This window comes from Muntiacus reevesi, chromosome 1 (assembly GCF_963930625.1).
Source record: "Muntiacus reevesi chromosome 1, mMunRee1.1, whole genome shotgun sequence".
In the NCBI taxonomy this organism is placed as follows: Eukaryota; Metazoa; Chordata; class Mammalia; order Artiodactyla; family Cervidae; genus Muntiacus; species Muntiacus reevesi.
Genome location: NC_089249.1, coordinates 172,077,010 through 172,104,053, shown reverse-complemented (window position 1 = coordinate 172,104,053; position 27,044 = coordinate 172,077,010). Strand labels below are relative to the sequence as shown.

General features: G+C 44.6%; 1 protein-coding gene across 1 annotated transcript in view; it reads right to left on the bottom strand.

The window, feature by feature from the left end:
* Window positions 1-1,826: 1,826 nt before the first annotated feature.
* Window positions 1,827-27,044, bottom strand: part of TRPM8 (transient receptor potential cation channel subfamily M member 8) — an 87,088-nt gene continuing 61,870 nt past the window's right edge. The window contains exons 21-25 of the mRNA XM_065930643.1: window positions 22,215-22,405; window positions 13,648-13,747; window positions 12,546-12,579; window positions 7,539-7,631; window positions 1,827-4,514 (exon numbers count right to left, since the gene is read on the bottom strand). Coding sequence (XP_065786715.1) covers window positions 7,581-7,631; window positions 12,546-12,579; window positions 13,648-13,747; window positions 22,215-22,405 — 376 coding nt within the window. The 3' untranslated portion in view covers window positions 1,827-4,514; window positions 7,539-7,580. The remainder of the gene's footprint in view (window positions 4,515-7,538; window positions 7,632-12,545; window positions 12,580-13,647; window positions 13,748-22,214; window positions 22,406-27,044) is intronic.

The window sequence follows — 27,044 nt, the reverse complement described above, 5'->3', positions numbered from 1 at the left end:
CTCTGTCCTCATCTCAATAAACCTGCCACAATTTCCACCCCCCAGCAACTTCAAACACCTCAGCCCTGCTGGTGAATAGCAATTAGTGACCGGCTTTAGCCACTTGGGTCTCACTGTCTACCCCAGGGAGCTTCTCAAGGCATTTCTTTGATACAAACATGGGGGCATTCAGGGGAAGCCAGTCTCTTCCATCTGCCGCAGGAGCAGGTGTCTCTTGGACACTTCACCCCACACAGTTCCTCCTGGGTCCACACTCACAGTCTTTGCACCCGGCTTACTGCCTGCAGCGTCATGCATGCATGCATGCTTAGTCACTCAGTCGTGTCTGACTCTTTGCAACCTCATGGAATGTTGCCCACCAGGCTCCTCTGTGCATGGAATTCTCCAGGCAAGAATACTGGAGTAGGTAGTCATTTCCTACTCCAGGGGATCTTCCCGACCCAGGGATCAACCCAGGTCTCCTGCATTGGCAGGTGGATTCTTTACCACTGAGCCACCAGGAAGCATCAAGTCCTTGTTTATCTTAAATCAATCTTGTCTCCCTGGAGGCTCAGACAGTAAAGCTTCTGCCTGCAATGCAGGAGACCTGAGTCCGATCCCTGGGTCGGGAAGATCCTCTGGAGAAGGAAATGGCAATCCACTCCAGTACTCTTGCTTGGAAAATTCCATGAACAGAGGAGCCTGGTAGGCTACAATCCTTGGGATCGCAGAGTCGAACATGACTGAGCGACTTCATTTTCACTTTTCTTTTGTCTCCTCTAATGGATTGTAAGATGGTGGAGAGCAGGGCCTCCTCTTCCTTTCTTATTTTGATTTATTTTTACTTTTTAATTTACTTTATCCTTAATCCCCAGGAAGTATTCCCATAACTGACAACACATTGCACATTATGAGAAAAATGAGGGAAATGGCTCCTAGTCAAACAAGGCTTCTGCAAGGAGAAAAACATTGATTAAAAATTTGAGGCTATAAATGAGCTCATGGAGTCCCAAAGTCCCAGCTTGATCCTAAACTATGGTTCAGAAACATTCACCGAGGTCTGATGGATATACGGGGCAGGCCACTGAAGGCCGTTTTGTCCCTCATGTTTTCCATCTTCAGGAGAATAAAGACCTGTCCAGTCCACATGTGCCTGGCTTGGGGTGGGTCAGGAAAGGCAATGGGATGTTTGTGTCTAAAATCCAGCCCCAACTCAATGGAGGGCCTGACTCCTAAGCCTTTCCTTTTTGAGGTGGAGGCTGTGGGCAGAGGCTGTGTCCATGGCAACCTCCGAGTTCAGTCCTCCACATGGACCACGAAGGGGGCGGGGTGGCAGGAGGTAGACACACTTGCCCAGTTGTGTCTGGAACCAAGGTGGCTTTGGAGGACTCTACCTTCAGCAAGGAAACCGGGTATCTCAGTCTGGGCCCCAGCCTCCACCAGCATGTGGGGTTGTGGACATAAGATACTACCTTGGCCCCAAGACAGATCCTGAGCCCACAGAGACCCTGTAAGCTCAGAAACAACCACACACATCTGAAGGGTGGTGACCTAGCAGCGTGTCTCCAAGTCACAGAAGCTGGAGACCCTGGGGGTGCAGATGGGTGCCCAACTGGGGGCACCAAAAGGTGACCATGAATCCAAACCTGGCCCTGATGGCAAGAATCAGAACCATGGGGCACAGCCTTCCGCTTGCACCCGATCAGAATGCTCGAGTTATCTGCTTATCAAAGTCAGCTCAGGTAACTGCGAGTCAAATCCCCATAGAAATAAATCTGAAGGGAGGTATTGTATTTTTTTTTTCACTCTCAAAAGAATGACAAAGGCAACCCATGATGTTTCCTCCTCATTTAATTCAACACAGTCATTTGAACCAAGCCGCAAGGCTAAGAGCAGCCATGTACACACACAGGACATTTTTAGTACCACATACAAAGACAGCGCCTTTGATTAGAGGTACAGCCAAGACGCGTGCTGTTTTCATGAGCTACACCTAAAACAAGGACTGTCCTACACAGAGATCACGGAGAGGAACCATGCAGAAACCTCTGCCAGACAAGCCGAGCTGGAAACACTGGGCGGCTCCTCCAAGTGAACTCCTAGCGTTGTTCAAGTTCTCCGTCATCAGCATCAATGGAACAGTTGCTTTTACTCATGATATTGATGTGCACATGGCCTATTTCTTACACTAACAAAAGCACAGTCTGTAAAAATGTGAATATAGGGAAAAGCACATTTAAGGAGATCAGCCAAGAGTTACGCTAAATTTTTATCTTCTAGGAGGGTTTCAAGTTACTGATTTTATTCACATTCATCATTTGAATTGAGGATAAAAGGTTAGGATGGTTGTCATTCTCTATGTGGTCTTATGGGCAGGGCCAAATACTTTGTTTTTTTCCAGTCACTATGGCGATAACACAAGCCTCTTCTTGGTGGATTCAGAAAAGGCAGTTCTTCTAGTTGCTATGGTGAAACAAAAATGAAATTCCCTCGCTAACAGAGAAAACTTGAAAATTCCATTCATCGCCAATTTTTGTCAAGTAAATTTTATTCCACCTTTCAGAATCCAAAACCATGAATTGATCATCCCCACTACTAAAATTCCTTGTCAGGTCATTAAAGAGGTTTAGGTAAAAAGACGTCTTTTATTTCTGTTCATTCCCTACAAACATCCTGAATGTTGTGAGGAGTCATTTTAACTACTTCCCAGACAAAACAGAAAAACATTTTTTTGGTTCATGCTTTTGTAGTATTTCTAATGAGATAATCATTTAATAGCTTCCTTCTAAGATTTTCTTCTTTAGCCACTGAGTACGTTCTATTCAAAGTGGAAAAACTAATCACGGATGTTTAAATAACTTTATTTACTTCTTTTGCCCAAAGATAACACCACTTCCAGACAAAGCTGGGACTAGAGGTGTTCAATAAGATAATACCTTGAATTCTATAGCAAGCCCTCACCCTCTATATTTCTGAAACAAGTATACTGGTTTCTTCCTAAACTAAGGATTAGATGCAATGTTTTATCTTAGGAGTTCTAGGTTCTGTATTGTGTTAATAATTCCCATTTGCTAAGCATTTTTGAAAAAGCCTTGTAAATACTTTGATAAGACTTATATTGAAGGCGGGAGGAGAAGGGGACGACAGAGGATGAGATGGCTGGATGGCATCACCGACTCAATGGACATGAGTTTGAGTAAACTCCGGGAATTGGTGATGGACAGCGAGGCCTGATGTGCTGCAGTCCATGGGGTCGCAAAGAGCTGGACACAACTGAGTGACTGAACTGAACTGATATCAAGCTAATAATTCCTATTTGCTAAACATTTCTGGAAAAAACCTCATAAATAGTTTGATAAGAAGTACATATTCCTGGGAATCTAGCCATGGGAAATTTTCCCAACTATGGAAAAAGATTCATGCACATAGATGTTCACCCCATTTGCCAACAAGGAACCACCTTCAGTGACCAACATAGCAGAAATCATTAGAGACTGAATAGCATGCAAGTGTTAATGTAAAGTTTAAGAAGACCCTGTATATAAAGAACACATCTTGGATAAAATATTAAGTGAAAAAGCTTATGTAAAATTGTATATGTGGTATGCTGACTTTATATAAAATTTTAAAGGAGACATAAAACATGCATAGAAAAAAAAAAAACAGATCTGGATAAACACCCTGACTTGTTAGCAGTGATTATCTTCAGATAGTGAGACTGTTTATATTTTCTACTTTCCCCATAGTCTACGTTTTCTATAATACCCATGAATTTCCTATCATACCCATGAATTATTTATAACGGGAAAATAATAAGTAAGAGGAACATTCAGTGAAAACAAAATCAGGTGCGCCTCTGAGGAATTCATTTTCAGGTGCCTTTTCACACTGCTAGGAAGGGGATACTTCCATCAAGTGGGGTTCTGGGGGAACATGCAGGAAGATTATGCTTTAATGATTAAAATCAGAGAGAGAAATGATAAGAGTTTCTCCTGAAAAAAAAAGCAGAGTCCTCTAGCTGTAGCATGTCTTAGAATCTGACCTGACTGCAGAAACTTTTAACACTATGACAGATAATTAGTCACATAATACCAAAAAAAAAAAAAAAAAGGAAACAAAAGAGAATCCACTGAAGACAAAGTAAGGACCCAGGAGAGAAAGCAGGACCAGGTTGCTATTCCTAGGAGAGATGTTCCCTAATGTGCATGGGTCCAAGGAGGACAAGAGAAGGAAACGGGAGAATAACGAGCAGCTTAAAGCATCCACAGAGGGCTCCGGCCACGGAGATGCAGAGAGTAACAGGGCGGCCTGGGGGGAAGCATGGGGAAGGAAATGTTCTTCCTTCACATCCGTCTTCTTGAGTGAAATCAGAGACACATTTTATCCTCAGACTGAGCACACTGGAATGATTAAAGCCATCGTGGTGCACCCAGGGGCCTGCACAATTCTCGCTTAGTCAGGAACACAGCTGTTGTCAAGATGCAACTGCTCAGCAGTATCCCTTGAATCTTCTCCATGTAGACGTCTGATACGACCTGTGAAGACAAAGGAAGAGCACTGCATTAAGAGTCACCTCCCTCTTCTGTTCTCAGGACACTGTCTGCTTCAAAACACACTAGTAACATGCTGACAGAGGGCCTAAATGCAATACCAGGCATTGAGACATTGCCTTTCAGTATTGAAGCAATTACATGACCATTTTTCTCCCTTAAAGAGGTGAGTTCTGATCACTTTGCCAATGTGAACAAAATGATTGTGGTTGAACAGTTAAGACTCAACTCAAAGATAAGACCCAGAAAGCTTCCAAGTGCCCTATTTGCTGAGTGATTTCTGCATAAGGATGAGTTGATAGTAACATTAAGAACTGCAATAATGTACTGAAGAGATGAACTAGAATTTAAGTGCAGCCAATACAAGAACCGATGGATCATTATGGAGGGATCAAACAATTTCTGGTACCCAAAGGAAGTACTCCCCACCCCACCTTCACTCCACCCATCCTCAGGGAAGGGGTAAGGGTATGAGAAAAAAAATAGCTTTCTCTCACCCTGGTTCTTACTTCTTTTCAATTTTAGCATGGGAGAAAGAAATATTTATACCCAAGCATCTCATCACAAGTTATTGAGTCAAAGGCTGATTCAAGACGGAGAGCCCCGATGGGCAAATTGATAAGGATTTGTCCTCAGATGTCCCTTCTGCCCTGCCTTCACTGGTGTCCAGCTTACACCCACTTGAGTTGGCATTCACTTCCTTGCCCCTACTCCTAGGAAAGATATCCTCACCTCTCTAGAGAAAGCAGTATCAGAGAGACACTACAATAATAATATTTCAGAACCAGGTACCAGTGGGGAAAGGTAGCAGAGAGGGGCAGGATATGGGGAGGGGAGTAAGAGGTACAAACTAATGGGTAGAAAATAACCTACACGGATAAATTATACAACACGGGAAATATAGCCAACATTTTATAATAATAACTATAAATAGAGTTAACTTCTAAAGAATTAACTTTTAAAATTGCAAATCACTATACTGCACACTTATAACATATAATATTTGACAGCAGCTATACTAAAATTTAAAAAAATCAAAAAATATATATTTTAGCAGCATGTAGGTGGTTGCCTATAAAAAATTACATTTTCAGCGAACTTCTTAAGGACATGCCAGACAGACGACATCAAAAAAAGAAAATGGATCTTCTACCCGAAGTAAAAAGTATACCAACAAACTGGATGTGCCAAGCACATTGTTTCTAAAGATATCTGTAAAGACTATCTCAGGCCTCCATGTTCTCACGCTCTTCTCATCCCCAGGCTCACAGATGCCCACGTGGACATGAAGTGATGTCCTTCTCCCAATTCATCTTCATTCACCAGTGAATTAACTCTCCTTACATTAAAAAAATTAAGTCTAAGCAAAGAGAAGGTTGCTAAGAAACCAGTCTCTGTGCTCATTTTCCTCATAGTCAACAGTCTTGGAAAAAAAAGAGAGATGAGATTAGATCTTTAAGAGGTGGATGAGTACATCTTTTCTGATTACTACACCTCTATGGGTTTTTAAATCATTTTAAATTGTTTCATCACTTCCTAATTGTTTTTTCTATGACTCAGCTCATAAACAAAATAACAAATGCTTCAAAACTCAAATTATAATTTATTGTAAAGTATAATATTGTGTTCATGAAACACCATGATGGAAGAGTTGAAATGCATTCTTCCTAAATATTCAAGGTTTGTTTTCTTGAGCAACTTGTGGGGCTATGCCTGTCTTCACACAAAATAAATATACAAATAAAATATGTGCCAATCTTGCCCTTACAAAATCTTCCAGGATAGAGGGCTTAGAATATGATATGTAATTGTCAGAACCCAAGGGAAAGTGTTGAGTGACCAGATAAACCAAAAACAGTTACCCCTATAACACAGCCACTCTGTGAATAGAAATTCTGCTGTGAGAGGATTTATGCAAAGGTAGAAATCAGGGTCTGAGCCTTAGCACTTAGAAGGTGCTCAGTAAACACGAAGGGAAAGAAGGAAGGTGGGAGGGAGCCTTAATTGTGTTTCCATCCCGGGCAATTCACTTCCTTAAAAAAATTCTAATCAAATGGAATGCTCATAGCTGTTTCCTCCTAGCTCTACAACTCCCTAACAACATTTTTAACATTTGGTTTCAGCATTTGGACAGGTAATGAGAAAACTTAATTAAAGTAAATGCTCAGATCATGGTACAAAGCCTTGGGCTCAATTTTGCCAGTTAACAGAATTACATTTTTATTGTGCGAATGAGCTATTGCTAAAAACCTTGAAAGTGAAAGAAAGCATTAGTGGCTCAGTCAACTCTGTGATCCCATGGACTGTAACCTGCCAGGCTCCTCTATCCATGGAATTCTCCAGGGAAGAATCCTGGAATGGGTAGCCATTCTCTTCTCCAAGGCATCTTCCTGACCCAGGGGTCTCCCAACATTGCAGGGAGATTCTTTACTGTCTGAACTATCAGGGAAGCCCCCAAAGCCTTAAAATCTTTACTAAAACATTTTTGGTAGTAAGATGTGATCAACATTCATTTGTTGAGAGAAAATAAAACAAACCAACCAAAAGACCCACACTTTGTGTATCCCCTAACAGCAAAAATCATCAATGATGCATCATAAGAATGAGGTACATATTTGAAGCACAGATCTGTAAAGACCCTCATGATCTAGAGTTAAGTAAGAAAAAATTGCCAAGTCTTAGAATAGTCTGACCTTGATTCAATTAATGCCAAAATAGCTATATAATTTGCAAGTTTTGAAAAAAAGATTCAAAAAGATGCTATTAGTGCTCATCTTGGACCAGGGAACAGTCTTGCACTGGGGGCATGAGGGGGAGTTATGGGAGGTGGGTTTCCACCTGTATCCTTTCTATATCCCTTGATTGTTTGATTTTTTTACACCATCGTTATTTTGCAAATCTGATCACATGTGAAAATAAAATAACTGAGAAAATATCATGATCTTGAATTAGTCTCAAAATATGTAAATTTCAGAGCAAAAAAAGAAGAAAGCTATTAAAATGACTTACCTTGCTAGAATTAAATTTTTCTCCATCAGAGTCCATGCGGTTTTATTTTATTTTATTAGCAATCTCTTTCAGAATACCTTTGAGGTCATTAAGCTTAGAAAGGGGAAAAAGAGAACTGGTCTCAAGATCAATTTTCCAACTTAAATTTTAAATCATGACTCTAAGGCTTTTTCATGAAGTAGATTAACTATACATGAAATAAGAAGTATGGCCCATGCCTGGAGTACAGCAGAATATCAGACAGGTGATATTTCAGAGCTTGTTCACTACAGACTTTCTGAAATCAAATCACTAGCAAATAAGCATGAGCACCAACTAGGATTAGTTTTTGCTACTGCTGTTGTTTAGTCTCTTAGTCACGCCCAACTCCTTTGACCCCATGGCCTGTAGCCCACCAGGCTTCTTTCTCTGTCTGTGGGATTTTCCAGGCAAGAATGCTGGAGTGGGTTGCCATTCCCTTCTCCAGGGGGTCTTCCCAACCCAGGGATCGAACCTGTGTCTCCTGAATTACAGGCAGATTCTTTACCACTGAGTCATCAGGGAAGCACAAATCTTAATCACTACTGATTCCCACATAGAAATGATAGATTTTTAACAACACAGAAATAACATATAACCTATATATATATATATATATATAATTTACACATATATAATTTACACATATAAATCATAATGTTATATGTAACTAATACCAATAAATGATAAGATATCAATAAAGCTTTGCTTTGATAAAAGCATAACACTAATGAAAATAATATAATACTAATCAAGTTTTTGCAAATTAAGTGTCTCCCCTCACCAAAAACACAGTATAAATAGCAAAACAAATTTAGGTAAAAGGCATGATAAAATTATTTTCAATACATGCATATTTCACAAGTTTTTACACAAGATACACGAAGATGATAAAGATCACTTCAAATTACAAGCCATATTGTTAACTTGATAAAAGCTATAGACATAATGCAATCTCTGTACAGATGGCTTCCAACTTGCTAAAGCACTCATTCAAGGAAAACTCTCAGTTTAACTATGCTTTCTTTCCAGTATTAACCTTAACCTCATCATTTAACTGTTCTAAGAAAAGGACAAAAAAAACCATAAGGGCCGCCTAAAATAAAGGCACAGTAAGATTCCTACTTACAGACTTAGGTCAAGGAATGACCTTGTTTTCTGGTGTAAGAATGAGATGGAGAATTTTTTTTTTTTTTTTTTTTTTTTTTACTGGAGAGTTTGGGGAAATCTCTGTATTTGTTGCAGTAAAAGGACTTTAATACACTGTTGAGTATGGTTTAGGACATCAAGAGCTTGCTCAAAGAAACAAGTGGCCAGCCCTAAAATTCTCTTTGGATATGAAGGAGAAACTTGTTGTTGAGAGGAGAAGGCGCAGAGGATGGGAGAGGAGATAAAAAGGAGAGAGGGCAGTGACAGGACTGGAAGAGGGGAAAGAGCCAGTGAAATCCATGGGTGCAGGCCGAGGGCTCTGTGCTGTGTGGTCTATGGCTTCCCAGGGCTCTGTCTAAATTCTACTAAAACCTGCAAAATGCAGCGTGTGGGGGGCTTCTTGTAGGAACCCACAAAGAGGCTGAGCTCCACAGCCAGGGAGATGCCAAGGGGCCTGGACCCAAGGCCCTCCCCTGAAGGCCCCACAGACCCCAGGCTCACACGTATGTGTGGACAGCCCCCAACTGTGACCGCCACCATCTGGGACCCCTCAGCAGCCCCCACAACCCTTCCCAACGCTCCCAGAAGCTCATGGACTAGGAGGCCTCCCTGAACCTGAGAGGCAGTTCAGCTGGTCCAGTGCCTGGATGTCCGGCTGACCTCTGACCTCAGTCACACTCGGCTCCATCCCCGTGTTGCCATCCTGCCCAGGCTCTGAGTGCCCCCAGCAAGGTACACAGAAGGTTGAGCTCAACCCCAAGTCCACTTTCCACTGACTCCCTTCAAAGCCACCTCAAGTGGACCAACAAGTAGAACAACAGAAGAACCAAAAATAGCCTGTTTTCCCTACACACCGACACACACATTGGACACATCCCTAGTACCTCTATTCCCAAGCCAAACTGTCTAAGCCCCTCTGATGTGGCCACTCTGACTGCTCAGAGGGCTCTTTGAAGGAAGTGTCCCAGATATGTCCCCAGAGGTTTGGGCGGGAATAAACCCCACCCCTAAAGAGGCCAACAAGCTCCCTCACAGGACGACACAGCTTCCCCCTTCTTCCCACTTGGGGTTCCCCCTCGTTCAAGCTGTCCCTCTCCAGTCTGGAACATTCCATGCCTCTCTGGACTTAGGGTTTTCAGCTGCTGACCTTGTTCCCTGATAATGTAGACTCAGGCAATCTGGAAAACACGCCTCATACTGCAAAGTGTTATTCCTACTTAATCCTATGTAATTTGGCTTGAAAATGCTCCCACACCCAAAACATTCAACAAAGGGTCCATTCATGAAATTTGGGGGCCATGTCTGCTTTGAGGGCACTTAGCCCAATGGTGTCTTCCTTGTTCAGAGGCTCAGTTGTCTCCGACTCTTTGCGATCCCACAGACCACAACACACCAGGCCTCCCAGTCCCTCACCATCTCTCGGAGTTTGCTCAAACTCATGTCCATTGAGTCAGTGATGCCATCCAACCATCTCATCCTCTGTTGTTCCCTTCTCCTCCCACCTTCAATCTTTCCCAGCATCAGGGACTCTTCCAGTGAGTCAGCTCTTCACATCAGGTGGCCAAGGTATTGGAGCTTCAGCTTCAACATCAGTCCTTCCAATGAATATTCAGGACTGATTTCCTTTAGGATGGACTGATTGGATCTCCTTGCTGTCCAAGGGACTCGCGAGAGTTTTCTCCAACAGCGCAATTCAAAAGCATCAATTCTTTGGCCCTCAGCCTCCTTTATGGTCCATTTCTCACACCCATACATGACTATAGGAAAAACCATACCTTTGTCTAGACGGACCTTTGTTGGCAATAATGTCTCTGCTTTTTAATATGCTGTCTAGGTTTGTCATAGCTTTTCTTCTGAAAGAAAAAGGCAAGCGTCTTAATTTCATGACTGCTTCACCATCTGGAGTGATTTTGGAGCCGAAGAAAATAAAAGCTGTCACTGTTTCCATTGTTTCCCCATCTATTTGCCATAAAGTGATGGGACTGGATGCCATGATCTTATTTTTCTGAATGTTGAGTTTTAAGCCAGCTTTTTCACTCTCCTGTTTCACCTTCATCAAGAGGCTCTTTAGTTCCTCTTCACTTTCTGCCATAAGGGTGGTGTCATCTGCATACCTGAGGTTATTGATAATTCTCCCTGCAATCTTGATTCCAGCTTGTACTTCCTCCAGCCTGGTATTTCTCATAATGTACTCTGCATAGAAGTTAAATAAGCAGGGTGACAATATACAGCCTTAACATACTAGGGGTCTTCCTAGTCACTCAATTAAAAACCAGCAATAGTACACCAGAAGGAGAGCAACTGAAACAGGGTATTCTCTTGTGTGATGGTGTGGCTCCAAAGATAGCTGTCGCGTCTCTCCATGTCTACGCGTCACTCCCACCTCGAGGGGTAGAGCATGGACATGTGGAGTTTACTCCTCTCCTAGCTAGATCTCAGTCTGTCTGGGGCTTCTTTACTCAATGTCATGCCATGCCAGGTCCAGGTCCCACCTTGGGGAGCACTTCCTCAGTCTTGGAAGCCAGCCCCTATGGAACAAAGGGAACTGACCCGAGATGCCCAAGCCACGTGGATCAGAGGTCAAGTGGGGACAAAAGCAATGAGGAGGAGCACCAAAGTGCCAGGTCCTGGCCTTAGTTCCAATTGAATCCAGCCCCATAAACCCAGCTGAGACCACAAGAAGCAGAACTGCCCAGCTGGTCCCTTCCCAAACTCCTGATCCAGGAAAGTGAGAGGGAAATAAGATGGGTGTTTGAAGTCCCTGAAGTGTAGGGAACTAAAGCTGATTGTGACAGAAACATTCCACACTCGTCATCCTGAGTGGTTGACACGAATGTATGGAGCAGGCAGCTCCAGGGGAGGGAAGGAGATGAAGGAAGAGATAAGCTATGGGGGCAGGAGGTACAGCTAGGAAGGTTCTAAGCATCAGTTCAGCATCCTGCATGGGACCAGAGCGTAGGAAGGGAGACCCACGGACACATGGCCTCTGATGTTTTACATGCTGCTGATAACTAGTACAGAAATACATATGCAAGGAATTGTGGGCTGGATAAATCATCAGTTAGAGCTCTGAAGAGGGCACTTCTGGTTCATTTCTTCAGTGTTTTTGAGACCCTCCTATAAGAGGGGGTCTGGGTACTGGAAGCCCTGCCACTCCTGGTGGGGTATTGTCAGCAGTGAAACAGCACATCTTGGGGGCGGCAAGGGGGGGAGCAGCGAATGTGACATGTGACTGCAATGCCCAGGGCCCATCCTCAGAATAAGGCCACGATAACATACCACCTCCTCCTCAGAGCCTAACAGGGAGCCCGTATTTATGAATCAATTGTCACTTCCCCTGAACCAAATCATAATTTCCAGCTTCCCAGCTCAGGGTGGAGGTGGCCATTCTCTCTAGGCTTGACATTTACGTGCGTATTCATGCATTCATAATTCAAATTCAGTAGGTGACAAATTAGAGTGGTAACAAAGACTGGCATAGAGGCTCCCAGGCTCCCAAGCTGCTTTTCTGAGCCTGTCTGGTGTTCCTTGTCATTACAAGCATCTTTCTCTTGAGAGAAAAAGAGAAATGGGGTCTTGGGTTAGACAGAAGCAGGAGAAATTTCAGATGCTGTGGAAATGGGACTCAGGACTATTCCCATGTGGGCTAGGAACATCTGAGAAGCAATTTTGTTTCAGCAGTCAGACTTTACGCAGTGAATGAAGACAACTGAACACAGAACAGGGTCATATCCATTTTTCAAGACAATTAACTTCATTTATTTTTGGACACTGGCCTCTAGCTGAAAGCTCAAAGATAAAGTTTAAAAAATATTTCCCAAACTATAAACAGGACCCTACCTTTGTATCCAGCTGTCTAAAACGATGCCTTATTCTTCAAAGATGTTTAAAAAGAGAGAGAACAGAGAGAGAGAAAAAAAAAGGGTTATTAGGCTCCATTTTAAAGAACAAAATACAGTTCATTTTCATCTTCAACTAAATTAACATCAGCTGCTTTTATCATTTTTACTTTCTTCCTAATACCCAACCAAAGCAGAACTGCACTCTTGTCCCAGTTGGAAGGACAGCAAATTGATGCAGCCTTTGTTGATGTGGGTGGGGGGTGGAAGATGACACATAAGGTCCATTCCTTCCTTCCAAAACTAAGACCTCTGAGTCCAGGGACGGAGGAGAATAGAGGCCTCTGCCTTGTTACTCGAAGAGAAAAAGCACGTCCCGTGCTCCCGAGAGCTGTGTTAAGTCTAACAAAGGGAGTAGTTGTTCTTATGTCTGCTCTTTCTTAGACTGAATTCTGAGGTGTGCTTGGAGCTCTCAGAATTACATTTGACTATTAACCCTGTTAACTCCACTTTAAGTTCAAAGGGCATGCTCCTGGAGGCCCTGCATCCCACATTCTTAGTGGACCATCTATGGAATGAGTGATGTGTCTAGTTCTATGGGATGTTTATAGCAACCCCATGTGCCTCATAGAGGATGCTCAGGACTTCTCAGGGACAACAGTCTGTGACAGATCAACCAAAGGGCTTTGCCATCTTCTAATCTCTCTGTTTCTTCCTCACAGAGATACATGTGTGGACCCTGTGAGGTGATGACTGCTGCCCATGATCTGCGGATCTTCCCAGAATTCACCTCTGCAGCATGGCACAGGGACCCATGCTCTGGTCACCTGGTACCATGGCCTTGCCTTGCGGGTTCCAGATATCAACACCTCTTTCTTCCCTGCAATCAGGAGGCCCATTAGATAGCAGGTGGGGAGGTTTTGCCCTTCCTAGCAGGCTGACACACCCTTCTGGGTTTGTCACCTTTGGCTGTCTGAGCCTTATGCTGCCGCTTTCTGGTGCAAATTTTCTTTACACAGAGTTTGTTCAAATAAGCTGCCTGTGATCTGCTAGCTTCCATACACGAGGGGAGCCTTGCAAAGCAGGAATGAATGCTGACGTACTCCTCCGAAGGGTCGCTGGCCTTTGTGTTGATCTTGACAAGGTAATTTTCTTTCATGACACCTTCCCATGCCAGAGTCATGTTGTCTTCATTCCTGAAACCTTGGATAATGAGACAAAGAAAAACATTCAAGTTGTTTCACTTACCCCTTTCTTTCCTAAATCAACACCTGCTAGGCATTTTGCCATACTCTGGAATCAAAGGAATTAGATTCGTCCTGCACAGGCTGATCTGACTAATGTTACTCACTAGTGACTGCAGCAGAGCGATGGAATAGTAATGAATTTCTTGGTAACAATGAGGAATTGGGGCTTGTATGAAATAGGAATGCACTTTTCATTCCAAACAGAGATCCATCCATAGCCCATCTATGCATTTTGTGCCCTAACAAAATCATTTCACTAGTCAATTTGGTTCTCATATTTCCTATGTTCAATTTTGATGACATCAGAATACTACACTGATTATTCAGTTGGATAATTACTGATGGATTGCCTATTCTCAACCTAACACTGGGGTAGAAACTTTGGAGGAAAGGAGAATCATCCCTGGACTTCATTCCTACCTCTTGAAATATGCAGTCTAGGTGTAGACCTCAAGGAAAATCTTATTTCTAGTCTTTTCCTCTCACCTAAACCAGGTGTGCTGCAAAACTGGCCTGGGGAATGTTCCAGCAAGATTTTTAGTTCTTTTTTTATTTTTCTTAACAGTAGGGCTCCCCTGGTGTTTCAGACAGTAAAGAGTCTGCTTGCAATTCCTCAGACCTGGTTTCGATCCCTGGGTTGGGAAGTTCCCCCGGAGAAGGAAATGGTAACCTACTCCAGTATTCTTGCCTGAAGAATTCCATGGACTGAGGAGTCTCGTGGGCTACAGTCCACGGGTTGCAAAGAGTCGGACAGAACTGAGTTACTAACACTTTTTACAGTGACTTAGCTTTTCAGATGGCATGCAAACAAAAGAACAGATCAACATGTCACCTGTGTTTCCAGGACTAGTGCAATGGACAGCAATCCTTCATGTGAATTCATGGGGAAAGAAAAGTGCATACGTTCATGCAGGTGTCCATTCAGAATAAGTTTACCTAGTGTTTAGTTTTAAATTTGTTCTTCAAGATGTTAGAGTTTAGGAACTGTTATAAGATTTTCCTAGGTGTAAAAAAAATTAATTGGAAGTCAAAGGCAGAACCAATATGCAAGGGGCAGAATTGAAGCGGATCCCAGATAGCAAGTCAAGATTTTTTTTTCAATGGTGGTCATTCACTTTAAAAAAATAATTCCTAACTGATTTCTCTTAACTGGATTTTTTCAAGCAAAGTCATTCTCAATGCCTTTTCCTCAAACTAAATGCATGTGGAAGCCCAGCAGGAGAACTTAATAATCAGCCGGAAAAGGATAGATGCTCCTGAACTCAGGTGGCTAGACAGCAAAAAAGGCCAATGACTAAATCTCCAGCCTCTCTAAGAGTCAAGGAAATGCTGACTGAGACAACAACATGGCAGTTTCACAACCAAACTGGAAACTGAGCAGGGTCTACAATAGTGACTGTACCAGGTGTTGGCAAAGAGGCGAATAAACAGGTTTCCCATACACTGGGGAAAATCTGTGAACTGTTACAGCCTTAGGGAATGAGGAAGGGATGGGAACAGACATATCAAGACTTCAACATGTACATACACTATATCTAGAAATTCCTCCTCTAGAAAGAACTCAAAGGAAAAAAAAAAGTCGCTGATGCACTCAAAAATGAATACATAAAACTGCTTATCAAAGTGTGACATAGTAACCAAAGAGGAGAAACCATCATACATGCTTAACAAGGGATTGGTTTAATGAAGTATGGTATATCCACAGGCTAGAATATTCCACAGCTAAAAATTATCATAAAAGTATATATTTATGGTGACGAGAGATGTTCTACAGGAGGTTATTAGTTAAATGAGCAAATTAGATTTTGAGTATGTATGCACAGAGCAATCAGATTATCATACACCCACCTAAGAATAACAGAGTCAATACCAATAGCCTATCAATATTTATCTCTAGATGAGCTGTGCTGCCGTGTCCACCTCTGTGTAACCCCATGGACTGCAGCCCACCAGGCCCCGCTGTCCACGGGGTTCTCCAGGCAAGAATACTGGAGAGGGTTGTCATGCCCTGCTCCAGGGGATCTTCCCAACCCAGGGATCGAACCCAGGTCTCCCGCATTGCAGGTGGATTCTTTACCGTCTGAAGTCCATCTGCTCTTACCCTTAGTTGAGCTTTTCTGTATTTTTCAAATGTTCTATAAATAAATACTTTTTCATTCATGAAAAGTGATGGGTTTTATAAAACTGTAATCACTGGGTAGCATACCTTTTACTATCACTTGAAAGTATTGCCCAAAAAGTACTAAACGGGGATGCTTGGATTCTACTTTTTCTGAAAAGTTATTTGAAAAATCTTGCATTTTCCTCTAAAGAAGGGCCATGTGAAGCTTAAACCCCATGATTCTCCTATCACTGGAGGCAAATGCAAAGTAAACGTGGGAAGGAAATCAATACCGTGAGAGGAGTCGATGACCACAGAATGCTGTGGCTCAGGGATTAGCCATCCTGAAGGAGAGACAGAAGGGCAGGTGGTGACCAGATGCCCCAGGATCTACAGGGAGTAAATAGCTCTTGGCTCCCTGGCTTCTGTCATCACTGCACAGTGGCTGGAGGCTCCTGTCCTCCACCTCCCATCCCCGCCATGTGTTTATTCCTTCCTGAGACTAAGAACTGTCTGAAGAGAACATTGATGGCTCACCGTTTCTCTGATTGCTGTGAGCCCAGCAGAGAGGCAGGTGCAGATGAACACAGCTCATTTCTGCCTGCTTTGCTTTCCCTAGTTGAAGCTCCTGCCCACTTGCTGGCCAGGTTGGGGGATTTGCTTTCTCTTTATTTATTTATCTATTTTAATTGAAGAAGACTCTGGAGAGTCCCTTGAACTTCAGGGAGATCAAACCAGTCCATCCTAAAGGAAATCAACCCTGACTATTCATTAGAAGGACTGATGCTGAAGCTGAAGCTCCAATACTTTGGCCACCTGATGCAAAGAGCCAACTCATTGGAAAAGACCCTGATGCTAGGAAAGATTGAAGGCAGGAGGAGAAAAGGGTGACAGAGGATGAGATGGTTGAATGGCATCACCGACTCAGTGGACATGAGTTCGAGCAAGCTCCAGGAGATGGTGAAGGACAGGGAAGCCTGGCGTGCTACAGTCCATGGGGTCACAAAGAGTCGGATATGACTGAGCGACTGACCAACAAATAATTGCTTTGCAGTGTTGTACTGGTTTCTGCTGCACAACGGAGTGAATCGGCCACGTGCACACATATGCCACCTCCCTCTTGGGCTCCCTCCCACCCACTCCCACCCCACCCCTCTAGGTCATCACGGAGCACTGAACTAGCTTCCTGGGCTTTGTAGCAGCTTCTCCACTAGTTTTCTATTTTACACACGGTAGTGTGTATGTGCTCACCAAGAAACCAACGCAGCATTGTAAAGCAATTACACCCCAATAAAAAAATAAATTAACTAATGAAAACAAATCCACAAACCTGGCCAGCGAGTGGACAGGAGCTTCAACTAGAGAAAGCAAACAAGTCAGAAGTGAGCCGTGTTATTCTGTACCTGTCTCCTTGAAGGGCTCACCACAATCGGAGAAACAGTGAGCCAACGATGCTCTCTCCAGACAGTTCTTAGTCTCAGGAAGGAATACAAAAATGGAATGGGAATGGGAGACCACCAGACAGGTCATCTCCCAATTCACCCCACCCTCACCTTCCTCAACCCCCGGTGTCCACATGTCTGTTTTCTACATTTATGTTCTTATTATGCTTAATCACAAATAAGTTTGGGAAGGAGATCTGCACTTATTCCTGCCTTCTCAACCCATCCTGAATCCAAAGGACTGATTTGTCCTCACCCATACATCATGTCTCCCAATTCTATTGATTCTGGACTGGAGAGTGGACCTTCCTCCCATGTAGCCCCTCTGCCTCCCCACCCCCAAATGGAATCCCACTGGTGATGGGGAATTCCCTACCTCACAAGGTACCACATCATTTCCAGACAGGACTAACTGTTAGACATGGCTTTTATAGATCAGCTGGTAAAGAATCTGCCTGCAATGCAGGAGACCCTGGTTCGATTCCTGGGTGGGGAAGATCCCCTGAGAAGGGATAGATTACACACTCCAGTATTCTTGGGCTTGCCCTGTGGCTCAACTGGTAAAGAGTCCACCTGCAATGAGGGAGACCTGGGTTCGATCCCTGAGATGGGAAGATCCCCGGGAGAAGGAAAAGGCTACCCAGTATTCTGGCCTGAAGAATCCCACGGACTGTATAGTCCAGGGGGTCACAGAAAGTCTGACACAACTGAGCCACTTCTACTTTCATTTTCACTTTCCTTTATACTTCATCAAACCTTGCTCCCCACACCATTTCTCCATCATTTTTTTTTTCTCTGTAACTTCAGGAAGAATATGAAGCTTGTTGCCAAAGACTCTAGTTGGCAACATATTTCCTAAATTTCCTTTGCATTTGCCTCCAAGTCTGCAGGCTTGGTTTGGTCCCCTGAGCCCTCCCACAGGTTCTACAGTCATTCATCTATGACACGGCTTCAAAACAGACTCAAAGGTAGATCTGAGATGCTTCATGACACTCCTCTGATCTTTGGGTATAGTCTTTGAGTACAAATTCCAGGTCTCAGCTTTCAATTCCCATCCCTGATATAAAGACTTCTCATTCTTTTGGTTAGAAATGATTCACTCTGTCTTCCACAGCAAAACAATGAGGAGAAAGACAGTAACTTATCCAAATTGTCAAAACACTTTTCCTCATTAGGAAAGGCAATTACATACATATGATAGCTAATGACATCCCCAAAGTGACATTTAACATCTTGAAATAATGCTGTTAAAAGAGTCGACCATGAAGATTGTTTAAACTGTGACATGAGATGGGGGTCGTTGTACATTTACATTCTGAAACCCAGATTTTAGGGGATCATGGCTGCAGGGGTAACACAGAAGCAAATTACGAACAATATTGAAGGTTATATTCCTGAGTATCTTTCCTGCATTTTTCTTTGCAGGAATCAAATAAAAAAAATGATGGTTCTCGGCAAATTAAATTTTTCTTAATTACAGCAGTTATCATATCTAGGTTAGTAAAATTCATGTTTTTACTTTCTAAATCATCAAAATATTTGGGATATACTAGAAAGACATGAATGATTGGCCCAAAATGGTACATGAATCCCATGATGGTAGTCGTGCATTCTTAGTCACTCAGCCATGTCCAACTCTGCAACCCCATGGACTGCAGCCCGCCAGTCTCCTCTGTCCATGGGGATTCTCCAGGCAAGAATACTGGAGTGGGTTGCCATGCCCTCCTCCAGGGGATCTTCCCAACCCAGGATCGAACTCAGGTCTCCTGCTTTGCAGGCGGATTCTTTACCGTCTGAGCCACCATGAAAGCCCAAGAATACTGGAGTGGGTTGCCATGCCTTCCTCCAGGGGATCTTCCCAATCCAGGGATCAAACCTAGGTCTCCCACACTGCAGGCAAATTGTTTACTGTCCAAGCCATGAGGGAAGCCCAGTCGGTGAAGAGATAAACAGTAGTTGTTTCAAGCAACCAGGTCTCATGGAGTTGTTAAGTAAGGCACAAGAGATCTGCTTAGAGACTCAGTGAAACCCTTCTTGGCTTTTCCTCAGAAAAAGAGACAGAAGGAAAATCCCAAGGGCTCTAGGGCTGGATCCAACCTGGGTCATCAACTCTGCATCCCTAATCAGCACACAGAGCCACTGATGACTTCTTTGAGCCCCTGAATCGCTGGAGTCCCGGGGATATAGGACTTCTAATTTTACTGTAGGGATGGTCTGTGGCAACTGAGATAAGTCAGTCACCCTAGGCCCTTGGCACTGACACTTTTGCCATCATGGGCCCTTTCCTAGATGAAGAAAATATTAAAAAGATTATATGACCGGGTTGGTATAAAGACAAGTATATACCAATAGGGGCTTCCCAGATAGCTCAGTGGTAAAGAATCCACCTGCCAATGCAGGAGACACAGGAGACACAAGTTGGATCCCTGGGTCAGGAAGATCCCCTGGAGAAGGAAGAGGCAACTCACTCCAGCATTCTTGCCTGGAAAATTCCATGAGGACAGAGGAGCCTGGCAGACTACAGTCCATGGGGTCATAAAGAGCTAGACATAACTGAACATGCACCCACGCATATGAAAGTGAAAGTGAAGTCATGTCTGACTCTTGGCGACCCCACTGACTGTAGCCTACCAGGCTCCTCCATCCATGGGATTCTCCAGGCAAGAGTACTGGAGTGGGTTGCCATTTCCTTCTCCAGGGGATCTGCCCAATTCAGGGATCAAACCCATGTCTCCCTCACTATAGGCAGATGCTTTACTATCTGAGCCACCAGGGAAGTGGTGGCTTCCCACGCATATACCAATAGATTTTCTGTCACCTAAAAATTCTTTCTTTTCCTTCTGGCTTTTAAAAGAAATGGAAAGATCCGTGTGGACCCCAAAGGGTCTGGGCCCCATCAATGTGCAGACGCCTGCCCTGCAGATCTGCTCCACGCCCACCCAGAGATGGAGCCGCCAGCTTGAGCCTGAGTCTAGAGGACAGCTACAGGAGCCAGTGATGCTCTTTCCAACTCTTTCTTTGTGTCCAAACATCTAGAGGAATGAAAATAGGCCTCTCTCTCCCTTGGGCTGAATCTGGTGAAAATACACTTGTGGGTGAGGAAGACTGCCCATCTTAGTGGCTCCAGGAAGGGGCATTAGGAAACCCTAGGGTCTCGGGGGAGAGAGCTCAATGTGGGTTCCCTGCAGCCAAAAAGATGGCGGAACCAGGTGTGATTGGGGGCCAGGGGTCACAGAGTCCAGCTCCCACAGCCGGGGCGAGGAGAGGGGCTGGTGGGGAACTGCCTGCCCGGTGTCTAACAGGGCTGAGGCGGTGGGCAAGCATGTGAGAGAGAGAGCGCAAACCCCACGGCCGTGTGGATCCTGCCTTCCAGAAGGCAGTGTGGGTTGTCAGCAGGGAGAGTGTGCAGAAGACACCCCTGGAGGCCAGAGGCTCGGGTCGGGGAGCAGCCCCCGGAGAAAGCATTGCCAGACCCCAGGAGCAGTGGTTGGTGTGAAGGGGTCAGGCAGGGTTCAGCTGAAGGACCCACCACGCGCCACAGGATCGCGGTCAGCTGGAATCACGCACAGGCCAGGGAGCACAGAGCCAGCCCAGGGCAGCGCCACTGTTTCCACAGAGGGTTTCCGCTCTTTCCTCTCCCTTCTCCTGCTCTCCAACCCACAGAAGGTCAGTCAGGGCAGCTGGTGAGTGAGTGGGAAGGAGGAGGGGAGAGAGGGAAGCCGGTGGCCCACCCTTCCTGATGAATCCACTGGCTGAGAGGGGGTGCTAAGGGGAGCCTCCCCTCTGGAAGATGGCGAGCGGGCTGGTTCATCTATTGGACTGTGGGTCCCAATTCCTAAACTGAGATTCTTTTACCAAGTAAGATCATCGGAAGATTTTCTCTAAGAACCACCAGAAAAGTCATGAATGAAGAGGAAAAGTTAAAATTTGACATAAGCTCCTTCTTCTTCTGCCTCTAGAACTCAGCTTGCCCCTTGCAAAGTCTAGATCACGTAGGTCACGTAGTCTCAGAAAGTGGGGACTTGCAATACTAGGAACTGGAGTTTATCTCACTCACCCTTGTCCTGCTCTTTGCAATTGCCCAGCCCCTGCAAACCTGCTTAATCATGCCTGTCCAGGTCAGGCATACCCCTCCCCATCTTGACTGCTGTTCCCACATGCGTGAAACCCCTTAGTTTAAACTAGCCTGTTAACAGCTAGTGTTGCCCACCACAGTCTGGCTATAAAAACTCTATAATCCCTTTGTTCAGGGCTAGGAGACTGGAGTGTTAACTCCTCTGGGCCCGCCAGTGTAATAAACCTGAATTCTCCAACTCTCCAAGTGTGGTAGCTGGTTTCTCGAGTACTGGTTTCTGCAACAATGAGCCTTGCTAGAATCAGACCTAAGGTCTCCCAGAGAACAAATGTCATGGAGGCAACAGAGAGCAAGAACCAAGTCACATTTTGACACCATCCCACCATCGTGTTTGTTCAACATCCTACTTACACCCTTATGATGTCCATCCAAAAGCGAGGCCCCTGTAACAAGTTCGTCTCAGCAGATCTGGCTGTCTTTCTTAATCTACTCTTCCTCCTGAATAAGTCACTGGGGGGGCTTGATGCCTGATCTTCACAGATGAACACTTGTTATTGTTTTTTTTTTTTCGGTTTTGTGGCGTGTGTGACCTCAATTCTCCGACTAGGGATCAAACCCATGCCCGGCGGCCTTGGGAGATCAGTCTCAACCACTGGGCCGTCAGAGAAGCCTCAGAACACAACCCTGTGAGTTCTGAAATAACTGTCACTAACCCCACCTGTTGAGATGTGGACCAGACGCCCTCCCAGAAACGAACCCCCGCCCCTGGGCCCCTGGGCCCCAGCACCAGGGCTGAGCCACTCACAGCAGGCGGAGGGCTCCGCGTTCCTCTCTGTGCAGCAGCACCGGAAGCAGTTCTTGGCCACCCGGTAGAAGTAGGCGAAGACCACGAAGGGGAACGGGATGTTGAGGCGGCTGCAGTACTCCTGCACCAGGAAGTACCTCTGGAACTTCCAGACCTGGTCGTTGTTCTCCTGAACGGTGCCCACGGTGTAGCTGGCGGGAGGGGAGAGAGGGTCAAGGCTCAGCCTTCCGCAGGCCTGGCCATTTCACCGCCGAATACGCGACTTCAGCATCAAGCTCTCGCTGACACAGGAGAGAAAAACTCACGCTGGTATCAGAGCCTGAACAACTCAGGCACTCTTTCGTCCATGCTGGGTCAAAATTAGACCTGGCTTTTGTCTTGCTGTTGTTGCTAATCACAAAAGATTGTCCAACGAACTTTAAAATGATTCCTATTTCAGGATCTCTCAAGGGTTCTCTTTGTCCGTTAGTCCGGTATCGTGTTTCATACTGAGAGGCCCAAGGGGATGACTCTCATAGGAATAACTTGTCTACGTCATTGTGGGAGTTTAATTATAAACGATCTGGGAGAGCCGTTTGTTAATATTTATCAAGGGCCTTAAAAATATTTATCCCTTTGACCCATTGATTTTATTTCTGGAAATCTAACCTAAGAATAAGAAGACACTGAGAAAGAGAATATAGAAATGGTTATACATTCATCAGGGTCTGGTGCCATCCACCCAGCAGCATGAAGCAACCAAAATGTTCAACACTAAGAAAATGTATCACAAATTACAGCTAGTCCATATGATTACATTATGCAGTCATTAAAATTATAACTAACTTTGATACTTTGGGGAAATGCTTAGATATGAGTGAAAATAATAAGGCTTGGATTGTTACTTACAATACTGTTTCACTGTGTAAATCACAGTTCATAGGGAGAAAGAGATGCCCATAAGGAAAATTAGGATGTCTATGTATTGGGAAAATGTCTGATTATACTACTGACTTATCAGTTACGAATTAAACCAAGATTGCAAGGTAGCCAACACTTGTATCTACCAGGCCCTGTTCTAAGCAGTCTATTTATATTAGTTGATTTAATCTGTGAACAACCCTGTAGCATATAAGTGCTACCATCACCTATGACTAACAGATCAAGAAACTGAGGCAGAGCCAGGGTAGATAAATTGTCTGAGTCCCCAGACTGGGAAGTGATGAAGCCAAAATTTGGACCTGACAACCCACCCCAGAGCCTGTTTGCTCTGTCACTGCGTGATGCCATCTCGTGACATGCAGCATGAATGCTCTGAGTTATGCCCATTTCAAAAGGACCTGCTTGGTTGTTGTTTAGTCACCAAGTCATGTCCGACTCTTTGCAACCCCATCGACTGCAGCACACCAGACCACCAGGCTTCCCTGTCCCTCACCATCTCCCAGAGTTTGCCCAAGTTCATGTCCATTGAATCAGGGATCTGCCTGCACTACTTAGTAAAAGATTACTGTGGAGCATTCTACCATTCGCTGAAGTTCAATCATCCAAGACAGTTTACTGCTAACACCAAACTACCCCTTTAAGTGCCAAAGAAGCAGCAGTGAACCGTTAGAAATCACCTCCAAGCAAATCCTGATTGCAGATAGATTAAATTCTCCAAGTTCTGGGTAAAAACTTCAGAGGCCAAACTTCTCGGGCAGACTAAATGGGATACATTTGTTGTGAGACCTCACTCTTGCTCTCTGCCACACTACTACCTAAGACTTAAATATCTTCAGGCAAGTGATGGTCACACACACAAGCAAAGCCCTAGCCTACACGGAGCACGGTTGTGGCTTTGCCTGTAAGTTCGGCTCTGCTTATCTTGGCATTAACTGATGAATCAGACTCCTCCAGGTCCTGGGGTCTGGGCAGGGCAGGCTTTTGCAGGGAATGCCTCTTCAATAGGGGGTCATCTTTAAAGCAGAGGGAATTCACATTTACTGAGTGTCTACTATCCATAACCTCCCAGGCTAGGCATGTAAAACGGTTTCTTGATTGATCATGTGTCATCTCTAGGTGGTAGATTCTCTAGGTGAAAAGCAGACAGGACTGTGATGCATGAGCGTGCAGCAGACTGAACCCGGCAGTGAAGCTGCCGCTTCTTCCAAATGTAGGTCAGGTTGCTCGGAGACGAACACCCAGCATCATTATCTGTCCTGGCCAGTCCCTGCTGATTCTACATCTGCAAAGGACACCGCAGGCTTCTGTGGCTGCAACGAGAGAGGACGGCAGGCACGCCCGGGTTAATGAAGTCCAGGTGGGCAGCCTGCCAGGAATCATGTTCTACTCTATTCTTTGTGCCAGAACCAGTATCACCATGGAAATGGTGATGCCCTAGGAGCATCATCTTAAATTCTTACCTATGCAGCCAAAAATGGTTTCTGCCAATTGCTATTGCAATGCCCCAAATTTAAAAAAAAAAAATTGTATCCATTGTCATGCATCAAATGTTGTGTTCTGAAGTTTTATCCAAAAGGAATTACTCATTCCTATTGAAGGGAGGAACACTCAGGATGCCTCGAGCTGGAGAAGGTGAGCTCTCCCTCTCTTCCTGGAAGCTTTGAGTAGAACTATGGCCAAGAAGGGTCCTTCCTAGTGGGAAGAGATTGACATCTTAGTTTCACCAGTCACTCAGAGGCAACGGAAAACATCTTAAGACTCCCAGGTCATCTAGAAAAGGAATTGGCAATGTGACCCAGAGGCCAAAACTGCTCTGTAAGGGGCCATGAGCAGAGAGGAGGGGATGGTGCAGGGTTACGAGGCATGGCTTCTTTCCACATATCTGGCCGAGGCCAAGACACTGGCCGGCAGGTACAGAAAAGGCTGCCAAGCCCTGGTCTGAAATGCACTTTAGACCGGTGCCCATAACAGGGGCTGGTGTTGGTAGCACTCTTCACTTTGAAGAACTCTGCCTCCCATCTCTGCCCCACGGGCTCCTCAGGACAACCCAGCGGGCTCCACAGAGCCCCCAGCTGGAACCACTGCTTCCTCCGCACTTCAAGGTCCAGGTGGATCCAGTGAGCGGCGTTCCTCTCCTGGTCAAGCAGTAAAAGCCCTGATACGCATCAAAGGGGTGTGGACGAGCTGGCTGATTACTGGACATGAATGTCCAAAGTCTGCTTTGCAGAAATCACATATTTCCGGGGCTGACCATGCTGAGGTCCACCTTTACTTAGGCCCACCTTCCCCCAAAGAGCAGCAGCAGAAAGGGACAAATGTGACCCGGAGCCAAATCCCACCCCAGACCTTCCAAATTGTTCTTCTTCTCTCGAGTCAGCTCCAGACTTGGCCAAAAAGACATGAGGAGTCCCTAGGGGAGGCTGATAACTGCGAACTGCTTCAAAGCGCTTTGCTTGAGTGATTTTTAACGTTCTTTAGACATGGTTTTCCATTTCTGTAGAGGAGGGGCTGAGTTCTGCTGTCGATGCATCCCAACCCCCTCAGCAAACCCAAGTGTCCAGAGCAGCTCGGGGCCCCTCTCTCAGGCTCAGGCTCTCATCCACCCAACTCTGACGGTCCTCACTCTCCCTGCCAAGCACTGGCCATCTAGTGTCTTCCTTGGGAGAAATTCTGCAAGGTTTCCACTTAAAAAAAAAAAATTAGCTGCATCACGCAGCATGTGGGATCTTAGTTCCCCAGCCAGGGCTGGAACCCACACCCCCTGCATTGGAAGCACAGAATCTTAACGACTGGGCCACCAGGGAAGTTGAGCAAGGTCCCCTTTGACCAAACATCTCTCACGATATCTGTGCCCTCAGCTACCCAGCCGGCGGAAGCTCTGTCCCCGAGGAGCAGCTGAGTACAAGAGGATGAAGAGACAGGAGAGATGAGCTCTCAGACATCCCTTGACAGTGAAACTGTTACTGAGATATAAATGTTTAGGATTCAGATAGCCTTGTAATACACATGGCTGAAATTCAGCATTACGTTAAAAGAGTAATGTGCCTGACCAAAGAACAAAAGGATGACTAAATATTAAGGTCACTTATGTAATTTATCATTTTCATAATACATCATAGATCAAAAGAAAAAATACCATTTCAATTGTTGCTAGAAAGTCTTCTGGCGACATGCAACATCCATTTCTGATTAGGAGGGAAAAAAAGAAGAAGAAGAAAGAAGGAGCTTAATAAATATGAAATAGGAGGAAACTTCCATGACATGATAAAAAGAAAAGAGAGAGAGAAAAAAGAATTCAGTAAGGAGACATAGAATTCTTTTTTTTTCTCTCTCTTTTCTTTTCATCATGTCATGGAAGTTTCCTCCTGTTTCTTATTTATTAAGCCCATTGGAAAAGACCCTGATGCTGGGAAAGATTGAGGGCAGGAGGAGAAGAGGGCAACAGAGGATGAGATGGTTGGACAGCATCACCAACTCAGTGAACATGAGTTTGGCAAACTCCAGGAGATAGTGAAGGACAGGGAAGCCTTGCATGCTGCAGCCCATGGGGTCGCAAAGAGCCAGACATGACTTAGCGGCTGAACAACAATAACAAAAGAGACTTATTCCAAAATAAGTTATATTTCATAACCTCCCTACATATCAAAAAACAGTCATCGAAAAAACATAATAGAAAAACTATGTCACTCACAACCACAAATGGCTAGGAAAAAATGTACAAAACATTGACCACATACACGTGAAAAAAAGTCCATAAAACTGAGGAACTATATGTATTTGATTAAGTGGAGAAAACCCCATTCTTTCTGGCACTTCTTTTAGATGCCAACTTCCCCTAAATGAATCTACAAAGTTAACATCAGCACAATAAAATTAATTAACAAAATTTTTGTAACAGGAAAGAAAAAC